Genomic DNA, 27,592 nt, shown 5'->3' with positions numbered 1-27,592 from the left:
GAGCAAAGTCCTCAACTCCATAGACCACTTTCATGTGAATCCTCCAGAATATGCCCCTCATCACCGCTAACAAGATCAGACATAATTGCTTTTCAAGCTCATCAGTTGCCAGTACCTAGTTGCTACAAACATTGATGGGTTCCAGATTGAAAGACGACACATTCAGAATACAAGCCATGAGACCTGCAACAAACTCAATCAGCAGAACAACAATGAGGCTGCAGCAGAAGGCATAACTTAAAGTCTTGTCCTTGTCACTGCACCATTTACAAACAAGTGAACTTATCAAGCCAGCTGAGTGAAGTCTCTTACCGACCCAGAGTGCATTTTGGATTACCAGTCAGGCCAAAGATGCCTCGTTGTTAGTGAGACACCTCGACCTGGGTGCCCAAAGCCAGATTGAGCTACGCTGCCACCTTGTCAAAGTGAGACCCTCAATCATATCATTCCAAATGAATCCTCTGAATAATACCCGAGATAATGCTTTTTGGAAAAACAACAGGGTGTCAGAGAGGTATTCTTTCACCCTTAGAAGGAGTTTCAAAGCGTGGTGACACTTGGGACAACCTGTGTGCCTCTCCATCATCCGAGAAGGCTTTTTAGTGTCTTCTTTCCACAAGTCACCGTTTCCCTCAACTTATGTATACATTGAATCTAGGAAGTACAGCCAAAGTGTGTGTAGGTGAATCTCCACATTTGGTATATTCAGATCACCCTCAGAAGGGTTGAGATAATAGATTAGCAGTAGGCCGCACCACTTTCAGGACCATGAGTTAAATAAAACAGTCAGCAAAGGAACAAAGATGTGTGACATCTGCAAATATACTTTGTAAGGCAAACTACTGATCCCTGGAGACTTATTAAGGTTGACCTGCTTTAAGGCTTTGATGACTTCATCCTCCATTATACTACCTTCGCATCTAGCTGTTTCGGTCTCTGAAAAGTGAGGAAAGTCAGCCAAATAGGTGTCGAGCTGTCCAAATGACAGACCATGTTTCCTGGAAAAAAGCTACTGAAAGTGAGACCAGAATGTCTTCATTTGTGGTCACGGTACATCCATCCGACAACATGACATGTGCGATGTGTTGATTGGCTGTTTGTCGAAACTCCTCTGCACATAATTCCGTGGCCATGCTTGTCGCCTTTTGAGTGCATTCTTTTTAACCTAGCTCTAATCGCTAGAAATTGATGCTCCTTTTCTGTCCAAGAGGCAAACTGAGCCTTAATTATATTCACATTAGCACTATCTCCCTCCTCCCCCACCCAATTTAAACACGACTTTACTGTTACTTTAGTTGCCCAAGATTATTGGTTGAGATTCAGCTAAAGTTGACAGAAAAGCACCTAATGATATCCTCATGTTTGACCCATCATCACTTATTCCCAATTATAGTCCCTGTCAATTTCCACTATAGGATTAGTAGTAACCTTTCACAGTAGCCCTGCACATCAACCAATGAGTAACTGGCCAACTTAGGCTTAGGACTATCTAAGTTTAGCCAAATACGAACAAGTTAATGGTCTGACTAAACAACAAAGTGTCTTCAGTAAGTTTCCAGATTTTTTTTGTATGAGCATTTTCATTGATAGTACACACATGAAACTCTAGTCCCCTTCGAAGCAATCTCCTCTGGCTGCAATGCACTTGTACCATTCCAACAACTCCACATCTGGGCAGGAGCTGCTAGAAAGGACTTGGCCTGCCTTGATAGAGTTCAAAATAGACTTCGTAGCCTCGTAGGAGATGTACTTTTCTCTTCCTTGCAACCTCTATCTCACAGAAGAGATGTTGCGAGTTTGTCTCTGATGTATCGTTATTTTCATGGAAAGTGTTCGACTGAGCTTCAATCTATGGTCCCCCCTCGCCAAACTTTCACAAGAAACACTCGTCTAGCTGTAAACACTATCAATAATTCCCCAACTCTTTATCTGTGCCTAAACCTAAACGTAGATTCCATGAACAAAGTTTCTTTCTTAGAACTGTACACCTGTGGAATTGTCTTCCGTTTTCCTGCTTTCCAGCTGACTACAATATGGTTGTCTTCAAGTCTAACGTAAATAAGTTCTTGATGAGCCGTTCCATATAAGTTATCAAATTTACCAAATTTTCATTACTAATGATTACTATATTCTCCAATTTCTACTGTACACTCTTTAACCCTTATCCTTGAGTGACCTCTTGGCCTTGATAATGTGGTGATGCTTTTGTAAAAAAAAAAAAAAAAGGCTCCATGGAAGTCTTCTTGTGTGAGCATATCAATGATCCTCATCACAGCTTCTTTCATCTTCTCAATTGTCTCGTAATAACAGCCTCTATAGTATCCTTAACCTTAAGAAATAGCCAAAAGTCACAGAGAGCAAGGTTTGGACCATAGGGAGGGTGAGGAACTGCCTTGATACCCATCTTAGTCAAATAGTTTGTGACAAGGATAGAGTTGAGGGTTGCTGCATTGTCCTGGTAAAAATGCCACTGACCCCATTTGAAGAGTGCTGGCCTTTTTCAACGGAATCTCTTCCTGAACTTTCTTAAAACCTCAGCATAGTATTTCTTGTTGTTGGGTCCAGTGGGAACCCAGTGCATGTAGATTATGTCCATGGTGTCAAAAAAGGGATCATTATAAGTTTCTGGATTGATTTGATTTTCTGGCATTATTGGATCTGGGAGAGCCAGCATCCTTCCACTGGGAACTCTGTCTCCCTGGTCTCTGGATCATAGCAGTAGATCTAGCTTTCATCGCAGATCGCCAGAGCATAAAGAACTGCAGGATCTGAATTGATCGGCTTGACCATCTCCTGCTGTCATGACATCTTTCTTTCTAATCTTCTCTGAGCACTCACTTTTTGTTGGGGAGGGGGTAAAATGGGTAAAATTGTGGCCTGGTAGACCAACACAAACCTTAAAAAACTTGTTTTCAAGGAGATTTCGGGTGTGCTGAAAACGAATACATTTAAATTTCTGCAAATAAATGGTTTTCTGGATATTAAGCAATGCAATTCTTTATATCATAAGTGGTGGTCATTGTTGTACATGCAAGCGCGCATATTTTACCCATTTTACGTTGACCAGCCCCTCAACAAAAGGTGGCCAAAAAGTGAATGCTCATTTTACTTTAAATTACTACAGAAAAGTGATCACCCAGGTTCTTTAAGGGTGGAAAGATGCTGCGCTTTCACCTTTTTTTGTTTTGTTTTTATGTACTTACGCGGTGGTGGTGGGGGGCGGGGAGATATTGACGAAATGGCAGTTTTCCGTCTCCGTTTTTTATGGGGAGAGGGGTGCATGCACAACAGCTATGAAATAAGGGTACCTGTACAGTTCAATCGAGACATTAAAAAAATGGAAATATCGAAAAAAAGGTTATATTGTACGTATCCGTTTTGAACTGAAGATGTCCGAAAAAAAAAAAATTCCCTTAATTTCATCGAGTATTTTTTTTTTTTTACAGCGGAAAAACACGTTTTTTTATGAGAGCGCGTTGAAGGCAGACATCTGGATTTGTTCTTAATTTTTGTTTTGAGTTTAGAAACGTCACGGGGAGATAACTCCAGTTAAATCGCCAACACTCGCTCCCTCCCTATCTTTTCTTCCTAAAAATCGAACCTTTTGCTCGGTATCATAACAAATTGTTTTTTCGCTGTAAAACAAAAACTACTAGATGAAATTAAGTGAATTTTTTTTTCGGGGAACTTCATTCATTCCATAACGGATACGTACAATTAAAACTTTTTCCGATATTTTCATTTTTTAATATCTTGATTAAACTGTACAAGTACCAAAATAAGTTATCTTTAAGAAAATATTCTCTAGAAATAGGTCTTAAAAACAACAGAATTATAAATTTGCGACGGGTTCAAATGTTAGATTCGTTTTCAGCGGGCCCCCAACAAAAAACCTAAAAACAAAAACTAGAATGGTCAACGTTCTGTTATCGTTAAAAGTAACATTTACCGAAATTACTTTACTAGTTGGTTTCTTATTGGTTAATGATTTATAAAACAGCCAATCAGAATTAAGTTTACTTAGGTTCGTCTGATTATGAACAACTTCCGGCGGTGTACGAATTATTCGTGTTATTCGTTTTATTTTTTTCTTGATTTTCTCACCTCGTTACTTTGTTTTATTAAGTTTTTTTTTAGCCGAACTGAGAAAAGAAGAAAAAAGCCGGTATGTTTTTTTTTTATGACAAAATGCATACTATAATCACATGTTATAATTTTTAAAAGAAAAACAATCTGCTACAGTGTTTTTTTTTTTTGTTTACAAACTTGTTTAAGTTTAATGTTTTCGTTAAAAACATTGTTTTATATTATATAAAAAAAAAAAAAAATTACAAACAAGGGAGATAACTAGAAAAACAATTTTGCTGCTTAGAATTTAAAAATATATACAGAAAATTGTTGTACGTACTCGTCATGGAACGAAGATGTCATATTCTAAAAATCACGTAAATGGATCAAGTAGGTTTTTTAAATTAAAAAAAAAAAAAAATCAAATTTTACGATTTTTAGCGATTAAAAAGTTTTAATTATTTTTAATAAAAACAAAATCTCTGTAGTCGAATTGTCTTGTATTTTGGGAAATTTAAAAAAAAGTATGACCGTTCGTTCACGACCTCCTGTTCGCTTCCCCATAAATTTTACCCATTTAACAAATCTAGTTTCACTATTTTTACCCATTTTCATGCACTAAACTCTAGGTTGGTTTGTGATACCAACTAATAAACATTTTTTTGTTTATTTCACCAGAAATGGAATCTCCACAGGATTGGAAACCAGCCAAAAAAAGGGTCAAAGCATTGTATGCCAAAATAAAGGAACAGGTATTTATTTCACCGTCTTTTATTATTATTTATTTCGATTTTTCTTTTGATCGTTGCTGTAAACTCATTTTTGCTCAGCTTTCTAAGGTCAGAAATCTTGCTATATTTTCAATGTGCGCGCACACACACACACACACTATATATATATATATATGTGTGTGTGTGTGTGACAACACCTTTCTGGTATGTATTGGCCCATTTCACAGGTTCACTAATGGACCAGAGTTAATTCTCAACCGAGTTATAACAAAGATGCAATAACTGGTACTCCATGTTTCGTTGTATAAACACTCAGCATTATAAGGTGAGGGTCAAGGATAAGCGGAGCATTTCATGAAAAGGAGTAGCATGGCACCTTCTCATATATTTTGGTGTAGTAGCCAATGAAAAGGGAACCTTTAGGTTGCTCTTAACTATGGTAACTCCATTTATTTTATTTTTATTGTAAGTTTTTATTTTATGTTTCTACAAACTAAGGTTTCCTAATTTACTAAGGTTAAAAACCACTCAAGGATAAATGTCAGTAAGATTTTCAATTTGATGATGGAATAGTACTGTGAAAGGGTTGAAAACTATGATTAATTTACAGGTTGACTAGATTTGTTATATATTGGGACCCTACGTCAGTAAGTAGAGATTATGTTGACTAGTATGAATTTCAAGAGTGTTACATTAAGCACATTTCAGGATAACTTAGTGGCAAACAGAAATAGACCCAGCACATCTATTGTGAGTGATGCAGGAGGTGTAAGAGATTAGCTCCCTAGACAAAATACATAAGAATCAGGTGTTGAATTATTACGTCACATGTTCTGGACACAGTTTCGAGACAATTTGAGCTGTGGAAGCCGACAGACCAGACTTGCCCAACAATGTAGGAATCTAAATGAATGTTTCCCTGAAACTATTTGTTCATCGACTATTTTTAAGACTAAGTAAGAAAGTTAAGTAATAAGAAATTAATTTTAGTCTCCTCTTGTGAGCAAACTTCTCTCCCCAATAAAACCTTTAAAACCTCAACAAGTTTCTTTTGTGTTTCCATGCATGAGTTTTATTCACTTAAGTTAGAGCCGATTAACAGCCACCAGATGATGCAACCAAGCAAGCAATGGCACACATGGAGAAGTGACGATCAAAGAATGAAAACCAGAATATTCATCTATGTAGAAAGACTTTTATTAATAAATTTGATTCTTGACCACTGACTTGCAAAACCTCATAAGTGTAGCGAGTACGCATTTGCGTGTTAAAAGGTTATGCACTTCCCTTGTTATGAAGTATTTATTGATATTGAACTCGAAAATGACCATGTTGTAGTCTGTAGGGAAATATTCCCATGATGATGTGTTTCGTAGGTAGTGAAGTTTTTGGAAAGAAACTGTTCATGGAATTTCTGTTTTATTTTATGTACACAGATGGTGAAAGCTTTATTTGCAATTTTAGTAGGAAGACAGGTTCTTACTGAGAAGGATTTTTGGAAAAGAGCAGAGCTGGAAGTTCAGTGGAGTACCTACCAGGTGTCTTTCGGGTTAAAATGGCTAAAATTGACACTTTTGTGCTTATTAAAAAAAATTGATGCCTTGGATTTTTATAAAACTTTCTGAAAAGTTGTAACTAACTGATTTCTATATAATTTTGTTTGTCTATACTTCACGATAACTCTTGGGTGTGCTCCAAGGGCTTTTTTAGGGCTAATAAAAACACTCCATTTTTGGGACTATTTTATCATATTTGTCCAAAATTTTCTGTGTATGTCTATTTAGCAGTTTTGCATGGTGCTGAACTCAAATTTAAATATGTTAAGACCTTGGGGACTTTCGGGGTTAAAAAGGGGTGCAAATGATGGACTTAGTCATTTTTTTTTTCTTTTTTGCATGGTGCAGAACACAAATTTTCATATGTTAAGGCCTAAAACTGCACTGTTTTTTCATTTTCACCTTGATTTGACGTCCCCTGGAGCATTGGGGGGGGGAGGCAAATGCTGAACTTAGTCATTTTTTTAATGCCTCGTTCACTGTACACTCATGGGGGACTATGCATGCTTCACTTGTTTGATTAAAACCAATATCATAATGGCTGAATTATTTTTTATGCAATGCATTCTTGATATTTTGGTTTCAAGATTTTTATACTTTTTGGAAGATTGCATTTTGCAAGAACTGCCATAAAGCACCTTACATTTGGTATTTATCTTTGTAAATATAAAAGTTTGAGGTTTATAATTAAATGCATTTGTGGATTAGATTGATGAGAGTTTAGGAGAAACAGATAAAAATTTAGATTATGAAGGCAGTTGGTCCATTCATAAAAAGTATGATTTTCATTAATATGTTGCAATGATGTTCACCTTGGTTTGGTAGGTGCCTGTTTCTTCTCTAGTCTGTACCATATCCCAGATCATGACGGCCCATACACGGTGGTTTTGAGCAAGGTTGTACGAAATGGCTAAACAATCACAATTCCACTATTAAAGATTGACCAATTGTGAATCTATGAGCTCAACCAAGTCATGCTTCATGGTTATTGTCTGGGTCTTCAGCTCTCCACGAAGAATACACTATACATATTAAGCAGTGAAGTAGGGAGCATTATATCACAAATTAATTTTCCCTCTTGGCAACAATCTGCAAATCAAAAACATGTTGGCAGAGAACAGCACTTTGGAGATGTTGTTAAGTACGCTTCTTCCCTGGCCTGCACTACATCCCAAATCATGGGAAAGTGAGAGGGGGTGTAATATATGGTGGTCCTAAGCAATCTTGCACAAGATGGCTAGTCAATTGCGATTCTATTGTTGAAGGTTGAATAACTATGGATCTGGTTAAGATCAAAATGTAGTATCTGTTATGATGCTACACTACCATTTTTTGTTCTCAGTAAGTGGAGGAGAAATCATTCATGACTGAGACAGTTTTTTATTTTTGTTCCTTTATCCACATTAAAAAACGACCTTGGTGTCTAACTCTGCCCTCATGGGGAGGCAAAGTAAATAGGAACTATGGATCTGAGAGCATAGCTAAGTCCTACTTGATTTGTTGTCCAGTAACATAGCTGTGTTACTGAGGCAGAGAGGATTACATTGAAAATTAGCTCTCTCTCATGATGACAAGCAGCTTGCCTGAACCATCAAAAATGTTGCTGCAGCTGAAATAACTTTAGGCGACATTCACTCAGGATGGGTTGTTGGCTCCTCCCATAGAACACATGGATGAACACAGACTACACACGACGGTCCACAGCGACCAAGATAGTGATGGACAATTAGTCCCAGTATCAGCAGTGAACACTGTAGACTTGTGCATTGGAGTTAGTTTTAACAATGGCTTTAATGGTGTGTAACCACATTTTCAACTGGACTCCCGAATGTCTTCTTCAACCTTGGAATGGTTCTGGAACTATTGCTTTCTGAATGAACTTTCATGGATTGTGGTGCACAGCATGGCTGAACCAGCAAAGTCTCCTCTTTAAAATAGTTTGGTTGAGAGGATGATTCAGCATTGTATCCCAATTTAGATATTGGAGAGATGACAGAGACTATAGATTGCGGTGTTAGCAGAGGACAAGCAGTTGAGAAACACTGTCAATTTACTAGCAATGCGAGATACCACAGAGGCAGCTATTGTCAAAATTTTCCAGTTTCAGCCAATTAGCCACCTTCATTCTATCCTTTATTTGCAGTTGTAGTTCCTGCAGAAGTCGTCAACAAACAGATTCCTTGACGAAGTAAATATAGTAAAAATATCCAAACAGCAGCCACACTGGAAATTGGCAATTTTGGTTTTTCTATTTCTACATCTGTTGAAATTTATATATTTTATTTGATTTCAGGTGGAATTTTATTTTGGTGATTCAAATTTAGACAAGGATCGATTCTTTAAGAAACAGATTGATAAATCCAAAGATGGAAGTAAGTAATTTTCTTTCCTCGTTTCTATTTTTTTCATGTTTTCTTCATTACTAACATGGTAACCAGGTGTTGCCTGGAATCAATAAATTAAAAGTATGCAGCAATTTTTTTAATAACAGATTTAATTTCTCTTTGGCTTATTTTTTTATTTTAAAATATTGGATGTTTTTGTTTTTAGGAGAGATCAAAATCTTACTTCTTTAAATTGAGGAACAAAATTCTTATTTTCATATGAGTAATTAATCTTCTGTCAGTTACCCCAAACACTTCAAAATGCATTCTTCATCAATGTCGATAGCCCAAAGCTGCACAGTAGGCCACTTAAGAATTAGAGTGATCACTAGATGATGGCCTGATTCTAGCAGATGACGCATACGAAAATGGCAATTGACAGGAGTTGGAAGTCATCTACTGAACATCTAACCTCAGTATGAGACCCAGATAAAAAAAAATGAAAATTATCATGACAAATAAGAAAAATGTTTCAGGTGAAGTTTCCAAAATTCTAAAAATATGACACAACAAAATACAAGAAACAATAGATATATTATTTGGCTTTAGCTGTTCCCGTGGGTGTGGGTTAAAGAGATGAACTCACACTCATTTGTTGTGTCATTCTTTCATTTTCGGTACTGGGACAGTTTTAATCCATAATAAACCATCATTTTATAAACAGTAGATGATGCTGAATGAAAATGACCTGGCATCAAAATCAAAACAAGACAACACTATCAAACAGGAAAAAAAAATTAATGAAACATTTTAAGCAAGAAAAAATAGTCACCATATTTTATAAGTAAAAAAAAAAAAAGTCATTTTTTTTACAAAGAAAATATAATAAAACAACTGTTATCATTTTTTCTGTTTTTTTTTTTTTTTTTTACAAGAAAGTTAAGATTTGTTTAATTATTTCATTTATTTAAAAAAAAAATTATACTGTTGTAGCTTTTGATCCAGAAGAATATTAGGGTGAAGAAAATGAATTTCTTACACTTTTTTTTATTTAACTTTTTAAAGGTTAGGGTTTCAGAGAATTTTTTTTTTTTTTTTCCAAAATTTTGCAGATTTTCTATTGGAGTTAGTGCAGACAAATTTTATGATTTGAAAATTGTCGACTGCTATCTCGCAATCTGATAAGCTAAGAGTTTCATCTTCTGGCTGTTTATTTAAGCAACCATAAGATGATAAAAAATGTCTTTTCGCATAGGTTACAAACTGTATCAATATTTCATTTTCCATAAAGAACATATATGTACATAAAATTAAATAAAAACTATGCATAATTAAAATGTATATATTTCCCCTTACATATCACAAGGTTCTATTAAGAAATTATTTTTTTATTCTTAGTTAGACTTCAACACGGAAATCTTTTTTTTAATATGATTTCAACCTTATAGGTATTTTTGACTCAAATTGTACACACATTAACAGTACTTGTATGCCTACTTGCCCATCAATTATTAGCACTACAGCACTAGCAGTATCAGAATTTTTGTAGGAATTTTTGACACCCCTAACACGAAACTGCGAATACAATATAAAAATCTAGTAATTTCTCTGTTAAAAGTGGGTTATTTATTTTCTTTATGGATTATACTTCCAAAATAAACTATTACAGTTGTTTTAAAAGTAACAGAAATATTTTTTTTTTTTTTTTTAAAAACAGTAATGAATTTTCCGAACTCAATATTTTTCAATTTTTAAACTTTAAAAATCTATCAAAATTTTTCTATTGATTCTATTTTTACGATATTTTCAGGGTCAATGTGAAATTTTATGTTCTTTCCAATAAACCGAATATAATATTTTAGACAAACGTTTTTTTTTAAATTCACGCCCCCCCCAAGTGTCACCCATTTTCAACTTTCTCTTAAAAAGTAAATAATTAATTTATGTTGAATAGTTTTATATATCACAAATTGAAGAGAAAAGGTCAATAAATAATATATTCAAATTTAAAACAAAAAAAAAAAATCCCTTTTTTAGAAATTTACCTGTAAAGTCCGAAGTTTAAAACCTTATTTTATAAGAACACATTGTTTTTTTTTTGTCTTTTTTTTTTTTTTTAATGAAACCTTGGTCCTTGCTCCTTTAATTGAAAAAAAAATTAGGGCTTGAATTAAATTTTTCGAGGAGTTATAAGCTTGGATGACAGGGGGTCGAATAATTCACGCCTCTCATTTTGAAATGTCTATTAAAAAGTAAATAATTAATTTATGTCGGGGAGTTTTATATATCACAAATTGAAGAGAAAAGGTCAATAAATAATATATTCAAATTTAAAACAAAAAAAAAAAATTGCTTTTTTAGAAATTTACCTGTAAAGTCCGAAGTTTAAAACCTTTTTAAAAAAAAAAAACACATTATTTTTTTTTTGTTTTTTTTTTTAATAAAACCTTGGTCCTTGCTCCTTTAATTGAAAAAGAAATTAGGGCTTGAATTACATTTTTCGAGGAGTTATAAGCTTGGAAAGATGGGGTGGAATTATTCACTATTTTCACGAAATTTCTGACACTGCTACTACAGCACTGGTCGTTTTTTAAAGATATTTCATGAAACACTAAGTACATAAATGAAAATTAAAGGTTGGCATGATATTGTGTATTTCAGATCAAAATTTTATACACATTAACAAAACTAGTTTCTACTTAGCAATGTTTAGTACTTCAGCACTCGTATTACATGATGAGGGTTGGATTTGAATGGAAAAGTTTGAGCGACATCTTGAGGATCAACGGTCCTTGGAATGGAAGTCAATGAAACCGTATAACTTACTCCCAGGGATTTTCTTTCTCTTTAACTGATGAGACTTCCAGCAGAAAAGACATATTATTGGTGCTGTCCCTAATGAAGAAAAGCATGCAATGTGGTCGAGTATAGTGAGACAAGCTATCTCTCACACATATACCAGAGGTCAGTTGTTCTGATGTTTTGTGACTGTTTATTTTCTCTATATTAATAACGTAGCCTCAGGAATTCCCCTCTGGAAAAACGTATTGTAGGTTTGCAACAACAGATGCCATATACAAATTCAATACAGCTAGGCTAATAACTACTATCTTATGTAGCTTTCAAACACCTTTGCGAATACATTCAATTGTGATGATAAAATACTACATTACATCCCAGGGGCAACACCATCACAATCGCAACATTGTTAGAGGAAGGGGTACCTATTTTTCCCTCTAAATATTTAGACCTACCACTGCAACCAGTCGACACCAGGAGGAAGTCTACACGTTCCACAGATTCTGTGCTTACATCAGCCGTAACTGGCTCATACATACATAGATATACCATTATCTTTCCCATAATAGAATAAAAAAAATAATAAAGTCTCCCTCGGGGAAAGTCTGCTGCTTCTGATTGGTTGCCCGCTAATTCTTTTATTCCTGAATTAGATCATTCTAGGCGAACACTTCAGAACATTAAAATATGGCATCGCTAGGACAAATACTTATTCGCACGGCTTCAATTTCACTTAATTTTCAACATATAACAACAAACGAATCGTCCACTCCTTTTAAGTAACTAATGACTGTTTAGCTTTTATGGGAAAACTAAAACATACATTTACTACTAGATACAATATGTATCTTCTACATTCTTCTTTCTTACTTTGCGGTCGTCACCGTCAGATGTAAACAAAATATGATTAGTATCAAGACAGCCATAACTGTTTAGAAGCGAGGAACAATGTTGACTGATATTATATCAGTCGTGGTTTAATAAAGAATATTTGCTTATGTTTTCCCTTTACATATCTGATTTTACACATTAGCTAATTTGTTAGGATAATACTTTCTTTTCTCATTCTGATCGCCTACAAGTGGAGGATGATGTTTGCACAAAACATATATGCTGTGGTTTGATGAATAATGTTCCCTGATCTTTTAATTATTTATAGATGCATACATTTACATATCACATTTTTCTTTTTTGACATGCATTATATTTTTTTGCACTTATGCATTTATTGAAGCTCACTGAAATAATAATGTGATTATTTAGAAACCCATTACAAACGTGAGGAGGGGATAGTGTTTTGAAACAATTGCATACTTTCACCTAACAAATTAATAACAGAGGTTGTAAAGCTTACATTTAACTGAAATATACTTTTTAATGATTACTGCGGTAAAATAATTGTATAGTGGATTCTGAGAATACATTCTAACATAAAAAGTGTTAAAAAAAACAAATACAAACATAATAATCATTCAAAAACAGAAAATTAAATACTGGTAACCTTAAAATTATCCTAATGTTTCATAAATGCTGGTAACTTCTTTTAAAAAAAACAAAAACTTTTTAACAATTCAGCATGTTAACATATATGCATAAGTAAAAAGAAAATATACATAACATCTTGTTAACACTCAATAATCGCACAAACATATAAATTAAATCAACTTCTAAACGTGATGCAATTCTGCTAAAAACCTATATAGCATCTTTGAAGTCTTGATAATCGCTCAAAATTATAAAAATTATATACTGGAACCCTTAAAATTTTACTACGGTGAGCTCTAACAAAATGTTTGAGAATTATTGGCATTTTAACACGCATTGCTGACTCTTTCTTTGCGCAGACTGAACTAACTACCATAAAATATAAACAAGCACATATTGCTCTTTCCTTGCACAGATGGAACACTCTTAAAATGCATTGGTTTGGGAATGTAAATATGCATAAAATATCGACACACCACTACTCCCCCCCCCCCAACAGCCCTAAAAAAGATTTCTTTTACAGGTACCAATAGTTAACTTTCTGTTTTTTGAGTGATTATCAAGACTTTAATGATGCTATATGTGTTTGTTTGTTTTTTTCTTTTTTTCATTTTTTATTCCTGTTGACAATTTGATTTAATTTTATATTTTTGACCGATTACCTAGGCTTCAAAGCTGTGACTTATCATGTTGACACTTTCTTTTTAGAACTGAATAAACGCTTAGCAAATTTTTTTTTTTGCTGTAAAAAAAAAAGCTACTTGATGAAATTAAGTGAAATTTTTTTTTTTTTGGACAACTTCATTCCATAACAGATATGTACGTACAATATAACCTTTTTTTTTTTTTTTGATATTTTCATATTTTTATGTCTTGATTAAACTGTACAAGTACCAAGAAATCCTTTAATTTTTTAACAAAAGCTTATTATAAAGCTTTAAATTTAAAAAAAGATTTTTTTATTCTAAATAATGTGTAAAGTTAAAATATACTTATTGCATAATGGAAGATTTTACAGGCTATTTCACTTATTTTATGTTGCTTGAATTTGATTATATGCTTCTTTTATAGCCAATATATAAGGGATATGTCATATCCTTCCATCGGTTGGTTGAAAAAGATCATGGATCATCAAATATAGAATGGGAACCTAATTTAATGAAATATTTTTCAAAGTAAAAGTTGGACAGAATTCTTCTAAACATGGAAAGTAGCATAAAATGAATATTTATTTCGAAAAAAAAATGGGAGAAGAGAAAGTAAAAGAAAGGAGGAAATATCTTGCCGTTACTACTATTATTGGGAAAGTTATGAAAGAACTTATGTTTACATACACTATGCACAGGAGGAGGAAGAGAACATGTTTACATGCACATTATCTTCTAATATTTTTGTTCACTTGGAAAAAAAAAATTATGAATATCAGTGCAATAGTTAAAGGTGTTCAATAAGAATTAGTTCTAAATAACAGTTCTCTAGTGGTTGAAAGTTCAAGCTAAGAATAAAATATACATTTCTTAACATTTCTAAATTAGACATTAATTGAGAATAACCAAAATTACTAGCAAAAACAAAAATAGCAAAAAAGCTTAACATATCAAAATCCACCATTCATGAGTATTGGCTTATTTCATGGCATATATATTTTCGGGATTTTTTATTTCCTTTAAAATTTAATATAAACTTTCCAGAAACCTGATAATCATATTACACATCTAGATAATATTAGGTTTAAAGATTCTCAAATTTATACTTGTATTGTCCATATATGGCCTAATAGTTAAAAGCATTGGTTAGCTATCAGTTTTAAATGAGTTTTCTGAGGGGTGAAGGTTCAATCCTTACTACAGGTGATACTAACTAAGAATAACATAAATTAATACTTTTACTCTCATGGCTGATAAAACAAGAACAATCTAGCCTTGTCGATCAAATAAAGCATTCTCTCCCTTTTTAAAATGTTATTTTGTTCTAGCTTGGATGGAGCATCCTACCGGGTGACAGAAATTAGCCTGCTATCTCATACATTCTAACTGAGAGATTTTTTTAAAGATTTTAACCCTCTTTTTAAGTGCAAGTGTTTGTATCTCACTTGCACTTGGTTCACTGGGTATATTTGCTAGTTTTTTAAAATTTTTTATTTACTTCAGTTAGTTGTAAGAGATCACGGGACTCCCTCCTGAAGCTTACACTTGATTCTGTTATGATTTAAATTTATATCCGAGGGCTCTTTTAAGAATAGACGCTGTTCCCTTTATGGCTACTATCCATATTTCGTTAAAGCTTGGTCTTCCAGGGATTGCTTTAAAGTATCCCAGAAGATTCTTTCTTATTAGGCCTGTTGCTCTAATCATAATCGGTATAATGTTTATTTCTTTCAGAAAACATGTCGTTCTTAGATCATTTTTTAGGTCCTGATATTTTGCTATCTTTTCCCGTTCAGCTCTATTAAGGCCAAAATCATTTGGGACAATGATAATGAACACAGTTCTTTCGGGCTTGTTCTATATTACAGTGTCTGGCTTGATGGCCTTGTCTTTTATGTATCTGCCCACCTGTATCTCTTTGTCATAGAACACTGTCCAATGTGATTTCACGTGTGTATTTTTAAATAAGACCTGTGTAAAAATGAAAATCAGATAATTTGAAATTCTATATGAATTCTTAATTTTGAAAAAATGCACCTAAAGGAGTCCAGAAGTTAACTTGTGAATATAAACAGCCAAAATGAGAATGGTAGTCTGAGTAAGCTAAATAATACAAACCAAAAATTCTGATACATCTTATAACTTATATATAAAAGGTACTTTGTATGTGAGTTTTCTATGGACTCTGAAAAAACTAAGTCGATTTTTAGTAATTTCGCACAAATGTACGTTATGTGTCTGGAAGTGTTCTTAGATAGGTTCTGTGTTAGAATACCTCCGATAAGTATCAATAATCAAAAAAATTTGATTAAAGAAGGAAGTCTGATTTTGACCAAATTTAACAACTTATATGACAACATCACAAGTGCATTTTGAGAAGTTTTATCACTACAGAAGCAGAAGAGTTCAAAAGAGTTGATAATACAGGGGCGTGTTCACAATAAATGTTTCTGTTTAGAGCACAACTGAACCATGATATTTGCCTTTTGCATTTAAAATTTTAATTCACTATATAAAAATAATTTTATAAAATTAACAGTAGGTTTACTATAGTATAATGTACACTACAATGTATTATGGAGTAAGTCGCTACGAAGAGGGGGGGCATGTGAAGCTTCTTCCCATTGCATCGTGGTGGATCCTTGATTAGAGCAGGCAATCAATTAATTTGATTGAAAAATGAGTAATTTCACCAATTTCAATGGCAATATAAGTATTGGAAGTGTGGAACATTTGTTCATCCTTATTCAATCCTAGGCAGCGTCAGGTCTCCCTGCTAGAGCATAAATTTATTTTTAACTAAACTAATAAATATTGGAATTCTTGTGCAAAAAAATTCTATTGTACAAAAGTTAAACTAAGATAAAATATTTTTATTTTTTTATCTGACATGACTTGAGTTGATGTTATTCAAATCAGTTGAGGATATGTCCTTGACAATTAGTCTGACAGTGGCTTTGTTACTGTTGGGCTGAAGTATGGTTCTATTCAGTACTTGGAGGTACTCTCTCCCAGGCTTTACCTTCTTTCATTGAGAAGAGGTTTTTTTTATTGCCAATCACTTGAGGTGTCCCTACTGAAGAATGCCAACAAGACTGCTTGGGCATTTTTTGTAGGCCAGTGTACATTTCTCCTAGTGTGCTAGTTTTTCGAAATCTCACTTGATCTTGTGTCTAACCTCCAAAAGAGGAGGTAAATTAACTTGGTGGGGGTGTCAATCTATATTTTTATCTTATAATAAGTACATAATAAGCAAAAACAAAAAAAGACTACTATACATTTTTTTTAGATTTTTTGGATCCATATTCTCATCTTGGCTGTAACTTCTATAACATTTTGGTTGATGTAACTCCCGACCCATGGTACAATGGTTAACGGTGTAGAGTTACAATCAGTTCTAAATGACAATTGTCTGAAAGTTGGAAGTTCAAGTCTCACTACAGGCTAAAAATAAAATATAAAAAAATTACTTAACATATACCCTTTCATGGTTGACTGAATAAGAACAATCTATCCATATTAGTTACATCAGCCAAAATATGAAAATAACAACCAAGAATAATAGTCCAAATCATACAAATTCTTAATCCTCATCTCAAAAATTCTGAAATACGTTTTCTGTTAGAAACTGTTTCGTAAACATGATTTTTCATCTAAAATGCTGGGAATAAAATAAGGGTTCACATCATTTGGGCTGCTGTTCTCATCTTGAGTGTTATTTACACATTTTATCTAATGTAACCCTCAAGTGTATTTTGTTGAACTCAGAAATCTTTGGAATTTTGAGTGGAACCCTTTATTTAATCCAAATTCCATGAACCATGACTGGATAGAAGTGTATTTAATTGTATTTAACAATTGTTTTTTGAGTATTGCTGGAGATTAAACTTCCAACCTCCAAAAGAGTTTCACTTACAACTGAATTTTACCAATTACACCAAATACTCATAACAGATATATTTAAAAATTCAGAAACATAAATTCAGTTTTTTTTTTTTTTTTTTTTTTTCATTTAAAAAAATTCCTTAATTAAAATTTTTTTTATTATTTTTTCTTAATAAAAATACTTTTTGTTTATTTAATTCTTTGTTTTCAGGTATTGCTTTATCATTGCTTTTATCCTTTAATCGGGTGAAGTCATTAACAGAAGACATTACAGTATTGGAAAAAGCTCTTTCAACATCGACAATGCTCAAGGTGAGACAATCTACTTTCTTTTTTCTCCTTTTTCTGTTTTGTCTGTATTATAACGCTATAAATAATGAGACTTTGATCTCTATATTAATAAAATTGCACTAGACTTTTTAGCCTGTTAAAAATGAACAAATGCTACAGTCCATTTACTTAGAATGAGTGCTTCATGCCAAACTTCTAGAGTAAATGTGGTATTGTGGTGATTGATCTTCATTAATCCCTAACTGTGCATCAAATGGATACCATGATACTTAGTTTGATGCAGTTTATTATAACAAAAGTTCATACAAAATTTCAGACAGATTGGCTCAGTAGTTCCAAAAAAAATAAATGGAATAGACATGCAAACTAAGAGAAATATAATATAAATGACAATTTCTACCGCATTTTATTTACTATTAATCAATTGATCATTGAAATAAAAAAAAATACAATAGCGTAAATTAAAATGAAATTTTAAAATCCCATTTAAAAATAATTGTGTAAAAATCCATTAAAATGCATTTTTAACAAAACGTTTATCTGACATTCATTGTCATTCAGTATTATTGTAAAGACAACTCTAGAAATAGTTTAATATTTAACTTGATTTAATGTTAACAAAAAAACTGTTTATTCTGATGAATATGTAATGGTGTTGAAAAGTTCAATTTACAAACAAATAAATGTTTGTTTATTAAAAAAAAAAATCTGCATTGAATTGGCTTATTAGACTTACATTTTGAATTCATACTTAATGCTTTTGTCACAGAAAACAAATCTTCATATAATATTCAACTATTGGGTCAGTGCAAAAGTTTTTGGCAATTTTAAAAATTTCATTTTGAAAATTAAAAACTGTTTTTTAATATCTTTACTCATAACAATAATGATCTTTGCTTTCTATAACTTGATTCCATCTTTCAATGAGCTTTTAAATGCCTTGTAAAATCATTTCAGTTTTGATGTGAAATATGAATTTAATTCATATTCACTCTTCTCTCGTTATGTTAACTCGAGGTCCTCTAAATGGTTTTGTAATCCTTGAAATAACTGATAATCTGTGGGAGCTAAGTCAGGAAAATATGCAGTATGGGGTAAGATTTTGCAACCAAATTCTTCTATTAGACTTTTGCTCAGTAATGCTGTGTGAGGATGAGTATTATCATGATGAAGATGACTTCCTTTCTGTTGACTAAAGAAGGTTGTTTTTTGATTAACATAAGCGAGAATATTGCAGAAAAATATGAAAGATGCTTTAATAATGTGAAAAAAAAAAAATTATAAATTAAAATGGTGATATGATTAATAACAATATGCATAAAATAAATTACGATGGTTTTAAAATGCCCTTTCTACAGACGGGCAAAAACTTTTGCACCGATCTAATAAAAGAAGACAAACAATTGAAACAAGCTGTTTTAAAGTCATATTAAGACCATGAAGTTAAAAGTAAAACCAAACTACTCAACAACTCCGGGAAGTTACAGTTAGAGAAAATGGACATTAATATTTTATAAGGTTAGTCATTGTAATAATTGTTTGTTAAAATTTTATCTATTTTTTCATATATACTACTTGGTGCTCTTATTTTAAGAACTCTACAAAATTTCTGTTTAATTAAAAAAATGAATTATGAAATCAATTTCTTGTTTTTAATAAACTAAAAAATATATAATCTCTATCTGTACTATATATAAAAGGAACTTTGTGTGTGAATGAGTTCTCTATGTGCTTCAAAATGGCTGGGATTATTATTTTTTTTTTTAATTTCACACGAATGTACTTGATGTGTCTGAGAGTGTTCTTACGGATTGAAAATTGATATTCAAAACAACCCAATTAAAGAAAGTCCAATTTCGAACAAAGTTAACACTTTTATACAGCTTAACATCACAAGTGCATTTGAGACGTTTTATCACCACGCAAGTAGAAAGGCTCAGCCTATAAAATCTACTGTAGATTCTTTTATAAGACAGAGGCGCATTCAAAATAAAGGTTTCTTTTTAGAGCATGATTGAACCATGATACTTTTGTACATTTAACTTTAATTCAAGTGATTATGTAAAAATAATTTCATAAAATCAACAGTTATTCCTTTGATAAGACAGGGCATGTTCAAAATTGATGTTTCTGTTTAGAGCACTATTGAACCATGATACTTCACTTTTGCATTTTAAACTTTAATTCAAGCTATTATTCAAAGATAATTTTATAAAATCAACAGAAAGTTCTCTACAGTGCAATGTATTGTGGACTAAGTCACTGCGAGGAGGCATGTGAATTGCTGTTTTCTTGGTTGGAATCGATTCCAACTAATGCTGATCATTAGGTAGTTTTTGATCTTGAAGTAGTATATATATATACTTTTATTTTTTTCCTAAGCTCCATACATCAAGTGGCTTTATGCTGAATTAGAATTTTAATTTTAAAAGCTGTGTCATTTGAGAAAAACATTCATTCCATATCGTAAACATACATATTTTGAATTCTAAGCTGTCTCATTCAAAAGAAAAAACGAAAAAACCCATCCCTTTTGCATGACATTTTCAAATATTGTATGGTGTTTGTACAATTTAATCAAGACATTAAAAAATGAAAATATTGAAAAAAGGTTACATTATACATATCCGTTTCGAACTGAAGATTTCCAGAAAAAAATTTCACTTAATTTGATCGAGTAGTTTTTTTTTTTTTTTTTTTACAGTGGAAAAACACGTTTTTATGACAATGCATTGAAGGTAGCCACCCTGAAATCTTTTTAACACGCCACAGGGAGATAACTCAGTTTAAAGCGCCAATACTCCCTACCCATCTTTAATAGTAGCTTTTCTTCCTAAAAATCGAATCTTTTGCTTGCTTGTTTTTTCGCTGTAAAAAAAAAACAAACTACTTGATGAAATTAAGTGAAATTTTTTTCGGAGAACTTCATTGCATAACAGATACATACAATATAACCTTTTTTTTTTTTTTTTTTTTTGATATTTTCATTTTTTAATGTCTTGATTAAACTGTACAAGTACCTATTGTACTTGTATTTCATTTCTTGAAATCGGTCAAGAGGATGTCTTAAAGATGAAACGTTGATGAATATATAAATAATTTTACTTTTTATTTTTCCATCATATCGGAATATTATTTCCATAATTTTTTTTTTTTGTGTGTGTGTATATATATATTAATGGTTAATATTCTGAAAAAATTTTTCTTGTAGCTTAGTGAAGATAAAGGGTCTGTCCGAAGAGTTACTCCTTACTCAAAACCTGTAGATGTAGATAAGCGAACAGTTTATGTGGTAAGTTCTTCTTTTTTTCTCTTTTTCTCACTATCAATAATAGTGAATTCTGTAAACATCAAAAACACGCCAATCACCTTAAATGAGCAATACCAGAAAACATGCTGGACAAGACACACACTGTTACTTAATTTGACAGTCATAGTCTTTAAATCAATAATTAGTAAATTTCTCCCACGTCCATCAAAATAAAACTTATACAACTCAATTCACAATAAATTTTTCTTTAAAATGATAGTTTAGTATTTTTGTGATTTGTATATTCTAAGAAATCAGTATTTAAATCTGACTATTAACAACAAAACATGTCGGCATAGCATGCCTGCTAGCAGTAGATGATTTTTTGCGTACGGTCAGGGTCTCTTCACATATGCACTCAATACAGAAATTCTGCCAATTGAAGTTTCATATTTTTTTAGTCAATCAGGGAAAAGAATTGTCTTTGCCACAGAATTTGAACGAAACACAGGTGACTTCCAGTCAAAAGTTGAAACATCTCAAAATTAGTACTTTGTAAGACAAAGTTAAGCCAAGATAGAAACTTCATTCAAACAGTATTTAATAGCCAATATATTAATTTTTTTTGTCTTAAAATTTGAAGAGAATTAGTTGAACAATTTTTACGTATGCATCGATAAAAATGGTGACGAGCGCCAATAACATGATTTTGTATGCCGTGACACATGCACAAAAATTCATAAACAAAATGATGATGTATGTTCGAACTGACTTACAACAATGAAGTATTCTTTTATGTTCTTTTATTATTATTATTTTTATTATTATTATTATTATTATTATTATCTGCTGGCATACTTTAGAAATATTAAAACAATATTTAATTATAATGTTTGAAGTATTTTTTTCAATACTTATGCAGAGAAGGTACCATGCTGAAATAATAACGTTATTATTTAAGAACCCATTCTTAAAATGGAGAGAGGAGGGTGTCTTGTAACTATTCTGTACTGTCATGTAACAATTTAATAAACAAGTTACCGTACAATTTGAATTTAACTTGAAAATACTATTAAAAAAACTGCATGTTATCCTCCTTGCATTAGCACCTTTCATTTTCTCTTGTCACAAATCATTCAGTTTCCAAAATTTTCAATGTGCTGGAAATTTCACAATATTCTGTTCAACAACTGGATACATTGTCAAAGTTCATAGACTGATTTAAAAAAAAAAAAAAAAAAAAGAGCAAAATTAAGAAATCTTGCCAAAATTGAGGGACTAGAAAAATAGGAATTCCTTGTAAAATGAGCTGCAAAACCTCTGACTTTTACAAATCCTAGTACTTTTGGATTATGCTTGCTACAAACTCTCAAGCTGCTTGATAATGGTTCACAGCTTTTATTCGTCAGTCATGATGTTTCCTTCAAAGTCATATATAAAACTAAAAATACTTACAGGACTGCAATTTTTAATGATGAGATATAGTTTAATGTGGTTGGAAACATTATAATTGTAATGTATATAAAACTTCCGTTAATTTGATATACTACAAGCCATATTTTGTTAATACTTTCTATGAATCTTATCATGGTGACCATCTTGGATATCCTGGTCGCCATCTTGGATTTTTCACAGTGTGATGATGACAAATGGTAATGTCCAGCAAAAGAATATTTCACTTTTAAGCTGTTTTTATGATATTTCTTAAAGTTATTAAAATAAAACTTACATATGCTAATTAGTCCATAAGTTACTAAGTGAGATGGTCGTAAATACAGCCATCTGAACTTTCAAAATGTAATAATGTGTTCAAAATTTCATATCTTAAAAAGATCTGAAGATACAGCCTTTTAAAGTTGGATATTTCTGTAAATTCTGCAAATTTTCTACCATTTTTTAGTCACAAGCTTATATACATTTGAATAGAACTGACTTAAGACAAAATGTCTAGTGAACCATGCTTTTTCCAATATTTAAATGGTCATAACTCTAGTTCTAATGGACAGATTTGAAAAAAAAAAAAACTAAAGACCATATTTTTTTGGTTTTAATGCTTTTTTCAATAATGCTTAATTTTAGTTTCTTGGATGTAAAGAAAAAAATGGTCTGGTATTGCTACTTAATTCATTACACCCCCCCCTCCAAAAATGTGCCTTGAATCATCCTCTTTAAATGCTTGATCATATTTTGCCAAAATAGTTTTGAATCCATCTGCTACATTTATTTGACCATTTTTAATTACTGGTTTGTAAAATGGGAGAAGGCAGAGAATTAGTCATATTTAAAAAATAATTGTAGAAGCAAAAAAATTATGTAGATTAAATCTAGACAATGTAGTAAAATATGTTCAGAATAAGAGACTTCAATAATATGGCCATGTTAAAAAAATGGAAGTTCATTGAATTGAGTTTACAATCCTTTGGGAGACAAACTTTGATAAAGCATGAGGATTAGAAACGATGAATATTATAAACTAGTGGAGTAATGCAATGATTCTGGCTGGACTGTTTACTATTTGCTAGTGTTGGGACAATTAATTGGAATTGGAAAAATTGGAACTTTTTAGAATATTGGAATCAGAAAAATTTTGCCTATTTTTCAATGCTAGAAACAATTATTGGTTCCCTGATTTATCAGAGAGGGATCTATGTTTTCAATGGCATCCATACGTGCGTCCATTAGTCCGGATGATTGCCAGATAACTGTCCATTAGTTTTTCCTGAAATTTTGCCACAAATTATATTTCATTAAATAGATGTGCACAGTAAAAAGATTTTTTTTGCAAAAATTCCCGTTGCAATCCAGGGACTCAAACGAGGTCAAAAAATGTCCCAAAATGCCCCAAAATTACACATTTTGCCCCATAACTTTTGATCCATTCATTAGATTTTTCTGAAACTTGGCCAAAATGTGGAGCCCATTGTTCTTAATATAAATTCAGTATGGGTGAACCTGGCAAAATTCTGGTTCGCATCCCTCTGGGACTTTTAGGGCTAAAAACACATGCCTTTTTGGAGCTCTTTTTTCATATTACTCAAAAACTTGATATGTATGTCTATATAGAGGTTTTCCATGGTACTGAATTAAAATATACATGTCTTAAGGTGTGAAACTGCACCATTAGTTGATTTTCATTGGGATTTGTCATTCCCAGGAGTTCAAAAGGGGTTACAAATGCCCCAAAATCGCAAAAAATGACACTTTTACCGCTTAACTTTTGCTCTATTAGATTTTTCTGAAACTTGGTGAAAATGTGAAGGCAATGTTGGCTCTTCACACTTCTCACATTCATCATTTCTTCAGTATTTTTTGTGGCGTTATCTCATATGCAGCACCAGAGGGGGTCCACGCACGCGCAGCTTGTTTTCTTTGTTTTTGTTTTTATTTAAAACTTGATTTTCCATTGTTTGTAGTAATGATGAAAGGATAAATATGTGTGGTCTATAATTTAAACAGAATCAGTAATTGTATCGGAATCTGGGAAAATATTTGAATCATTCTATCAGTTCTATTTACCAATTGAAATAGAAACTAGAGGATTCATTTGCATATAATGTTTATTATTACATAAGAATCTGGATTTTCTGTAATGAGAAATAACTACAAGAAACTGTTGAGAAGGTGAGCTACTATAGCTGGCTAAAAACAGACGATGATTGGACACTGAAATGGAGATGCTTATCTAACATCTTAACTGCCTCAGCATGAAATATGCATATTTCACCAAAAAAGAATCTAAGAAGTTCTGCCATTGTTGTCCGTTGTGAAATGAAAGATAATGATGGCCATCATCTGATGATATGCACCTTCATATCCGAATAATACAAATAGGTGGTGGTAACTTTTATCTTTCTTATTTTTTGCTGTTGTATTGTGTTATTGGCATGATAATAATGTGTGACAACTTAATTGCAAAGTGATTTCTACAAATACTAAAAAGCAAATAGCCGTAATTGCTATACTTTTTCTTGTTAGAATTAAGTTTTCTCCTTACTCAGAAAGCAAGGAAGTTTTCACAGGAATGTGTGAACTTCAATTATTTTCAACCAATGAAAATCATTCCAAACCACAAACGTAACATGTCAGTGTGAAAATGTGAAAGTAAATTAGCCAGTGCTAATTTAGAAAATCCTACAAGACTTGATCAACAAAATCAATTTTCTTCAGACTTCACCAGCCGCACATGCACAGAAGAACACAAAAATGTCTCTTCAATCCCTCCTTCATACACTAACGAGAACAAGGTAAACACACATACACAATGCTAAACTGCCAAATATGCACATACGTATATTATTATACATGCATATTTACTCTATGGACATATTGACCTACGCATTTCTAAGCCTTGTGATTAGTTCAACTTTCTTCACCAAACGTGTTTGTATGAAAATGACTGAAAAGTAACTTTTATATTCTTATCTCTTGTATAAAAATCATTTGTCATAAAATTTCATTTTTCTTCATTTGCTGCTTGGTGACTCTTCTATTCTGTTAATGTTTCATTTCCAGTTTATTAAGCATCAGTCTCCCACTTCTTTGTTGGTTTAATCTCTGAAAAGGTTTCTTTTCAATTTTTCCATCAATTTATTTATGATAAAACTATACTTTTATACAAAAAGAAAATCGGCTAAATTTTTGGATTTACGAGATTCATACGAGTGCATGCTCACAAACATGCCCATAGTAAAATTATACCCTCATGTTTTCCCCTCTGTTAACTTCAGAAATAACGGGCAGCGAATGTGTATTGAATGACTTCAACAGATACACTTTTTTTATTTAAGAATTCACAATTCGCTGGTGTTTGCAATAATCATTAACAAATCTCAAACCATTGTGTATCCACAAGTATTGAGAACATAAACATAAGAAACATACATTGTGTCTTTTGTTTTCCATTTAAACAAACTGAACCACAGCAACGTGTGGCTGGTTTTTTTTTTGGTTTTTTTTTACACAGTGGTCACCACTTATCAAGGCCTGGAAGCCACTCAGGGATAAGGGTTATTGTAAGTACATTACGTTAGTGTGGAGATTTGATCAAGTGTTTACTTAAGGGGGCAGTTCATTAGGAATTTGTTAACGTTGGACTTGAACACATCCGAGTTGTAGTCAGGTGGGAAGCAGGCAGACGGAACAGAGTTCCACAAACGTGCAGTTCTAAGAAAGAAGCTTTGTTCATGGAATCCACGTTTTGATTTAGGCACAGATAAAGAGTGGGGAAAATTTTTCACAGTGGATTCAGCTAGACTGGTGTTTTTCGTGAAAGATTGGCGAGGGGGGACCAGAGATTGGAGTTCAGACGAGCACCTGCCATGGAAATAATGATAAAACAAGGATAGGCTCGCAACGTCTCTTCTGTGGGAGAGAGGTTGCAGGGTAGAGAAAAGGGCATCCGCCACGAAGTCTATTTTGTACTCTGTCAAGGCAGGATAGGTTGTTTTTAGCAGCTCCTGCCCAGATATGGTAGCAGTATTCCATCCTTGGACGTACTTGGCTTTTATATAGATAGAGAATTGCATCAGTAGTGAGATATCTTCTGGAGCGGTAGAAGGATCCCACTATCTTTCCAGCGACCTTGGCAACAGAGTTAATGTACGTGTTCCATTTCAGATCAGGGTACAGATAGTAATTTAATAAATCTTTTTTTTAAATTTTTTTAATTACACTGTTAAGCTTTTATGAATAAAAGTTTATTGATTTTGATGATCAGTTTGCATTTTTTTTTTTTTGTTTAAATTTGAGTTGGATTGACTCCATAGTATTTTTTTGCTGGTTAAAGAGACAGCTACGGTGATGTCTTTTCATTTTAGAAATTGACAAATGGTGTTTATCAAAGAAGAGTTACCCATTATTTTTTGGGTCAAATGGGTGGAGGTGAGGGTAATAATAAACTATTAGAGTAGAAAGTTTTCTAACATCTGGGAGACCTCTATAGTGAAAGGGTGGGATTTTGCTGCTTGTCGGCTTTGTTGTTGAGGGGGTAAAAGCACAGTAAGTTCACCAGAGCACATTTTTTCGAGTTAAAAAAGAAAAAAAATAATGATTGTGTCGTATAATTTGATTTCAAAAAATGCTTTTTAAGTAAAACACTATTATGTACTTACATGTCATGTCGAAATAAAAATTGCAAAAATTACAAAAAATGGTCAAATAGAAAAATAAATACAAGTAAAAATAAAACTTACCAAATTATAAAGTTTTTTTCATATTTGCTAATATTGAAGACTTATTAAAATCCACAGGAGATAACTGCAAATTGTGATTTTGACAAAATAATTGTAATTCTTGAAAATCCATCATTTCAAAGTAGAAAATGGTGGATTGCTAATATCTATGTTCTTTTATAAAAAAATAGTTCTAGCATATCTTCTACTCAATCATTTTTCAAATGCTTTGTAATTTCGACATGATATGTCCAGTAATTGTGTTTTTACTTAAAGTGTATTTTTTGAAATGCACAAGCACCAAAATGATTTTCTTTTGGTTTGTCACACAAGTTTGAAATAACATTTTCATCAATGAATGCTTATATCGAATGGAAACATCTTAA

General features: G+C 32.4%; 1 protein-coding gene across 2 annotated transcripts in view; it reads left to right on the top strand.

Annotated features, from left to right (window-relative positions):
* The first annotated feature begins 4,022 nt into the window (after positions 1–4,022).
* The window catches only part of LOC145258246 (la-related protein 7-like), a 53,532-nt gene continuing 29,962 nt past the window's right edge, over positions 4,023–27,592 (top strand). Inside the window, exons 1-5 of one of the 2 annotated variants that reach the window (XM_080116221.1) lie at positions 4,023–4,165; positions 4,747–4,820; positions 8,649–8,727; positions 17,707–17,807; positions 20,998–21,078. In XM_080116221.1, coding sequence (XP_079972347.1) covers positions 4,749–4,820; positions 8,649–8,727; positions 17,707–17,807; positions 20,998–21,078 — 333 coding nt within the window. In that variant the 5' untranslated portion in view covers positions 4,023–4,165; positions 4,747–4,748. Of the gene's footprint in view, positions 4,166–4,335; positions 4,459–4,746; positions 4,821–8,648; positions 8,728–17,706; positions 17,808–20,997; positions 21,079–27,592 lie in introns of those variants that run through there. The other variant, XM_080116220.1, reaches the window with a different exon arrangement.

The sequence above is a fragment of the Euprymna scolopes genome, chromosome 33 (genome assembly GCF_053919585.1).
Source record: "Euprymna scolopes isolate OS-2025 chromosome 33, ASM5391958v1, whole genome shotgun sequence".
Classification (NCBI taxonomy): Eukaryota; Metazoa; Mollusca; class Cephalopoda; order Sepiida; family Sepiolidae; genus Euprymna; species Euprymna scolopes.
This window is presented reverse-complemented; position numbering and strand designations above follow the sequence as displayed.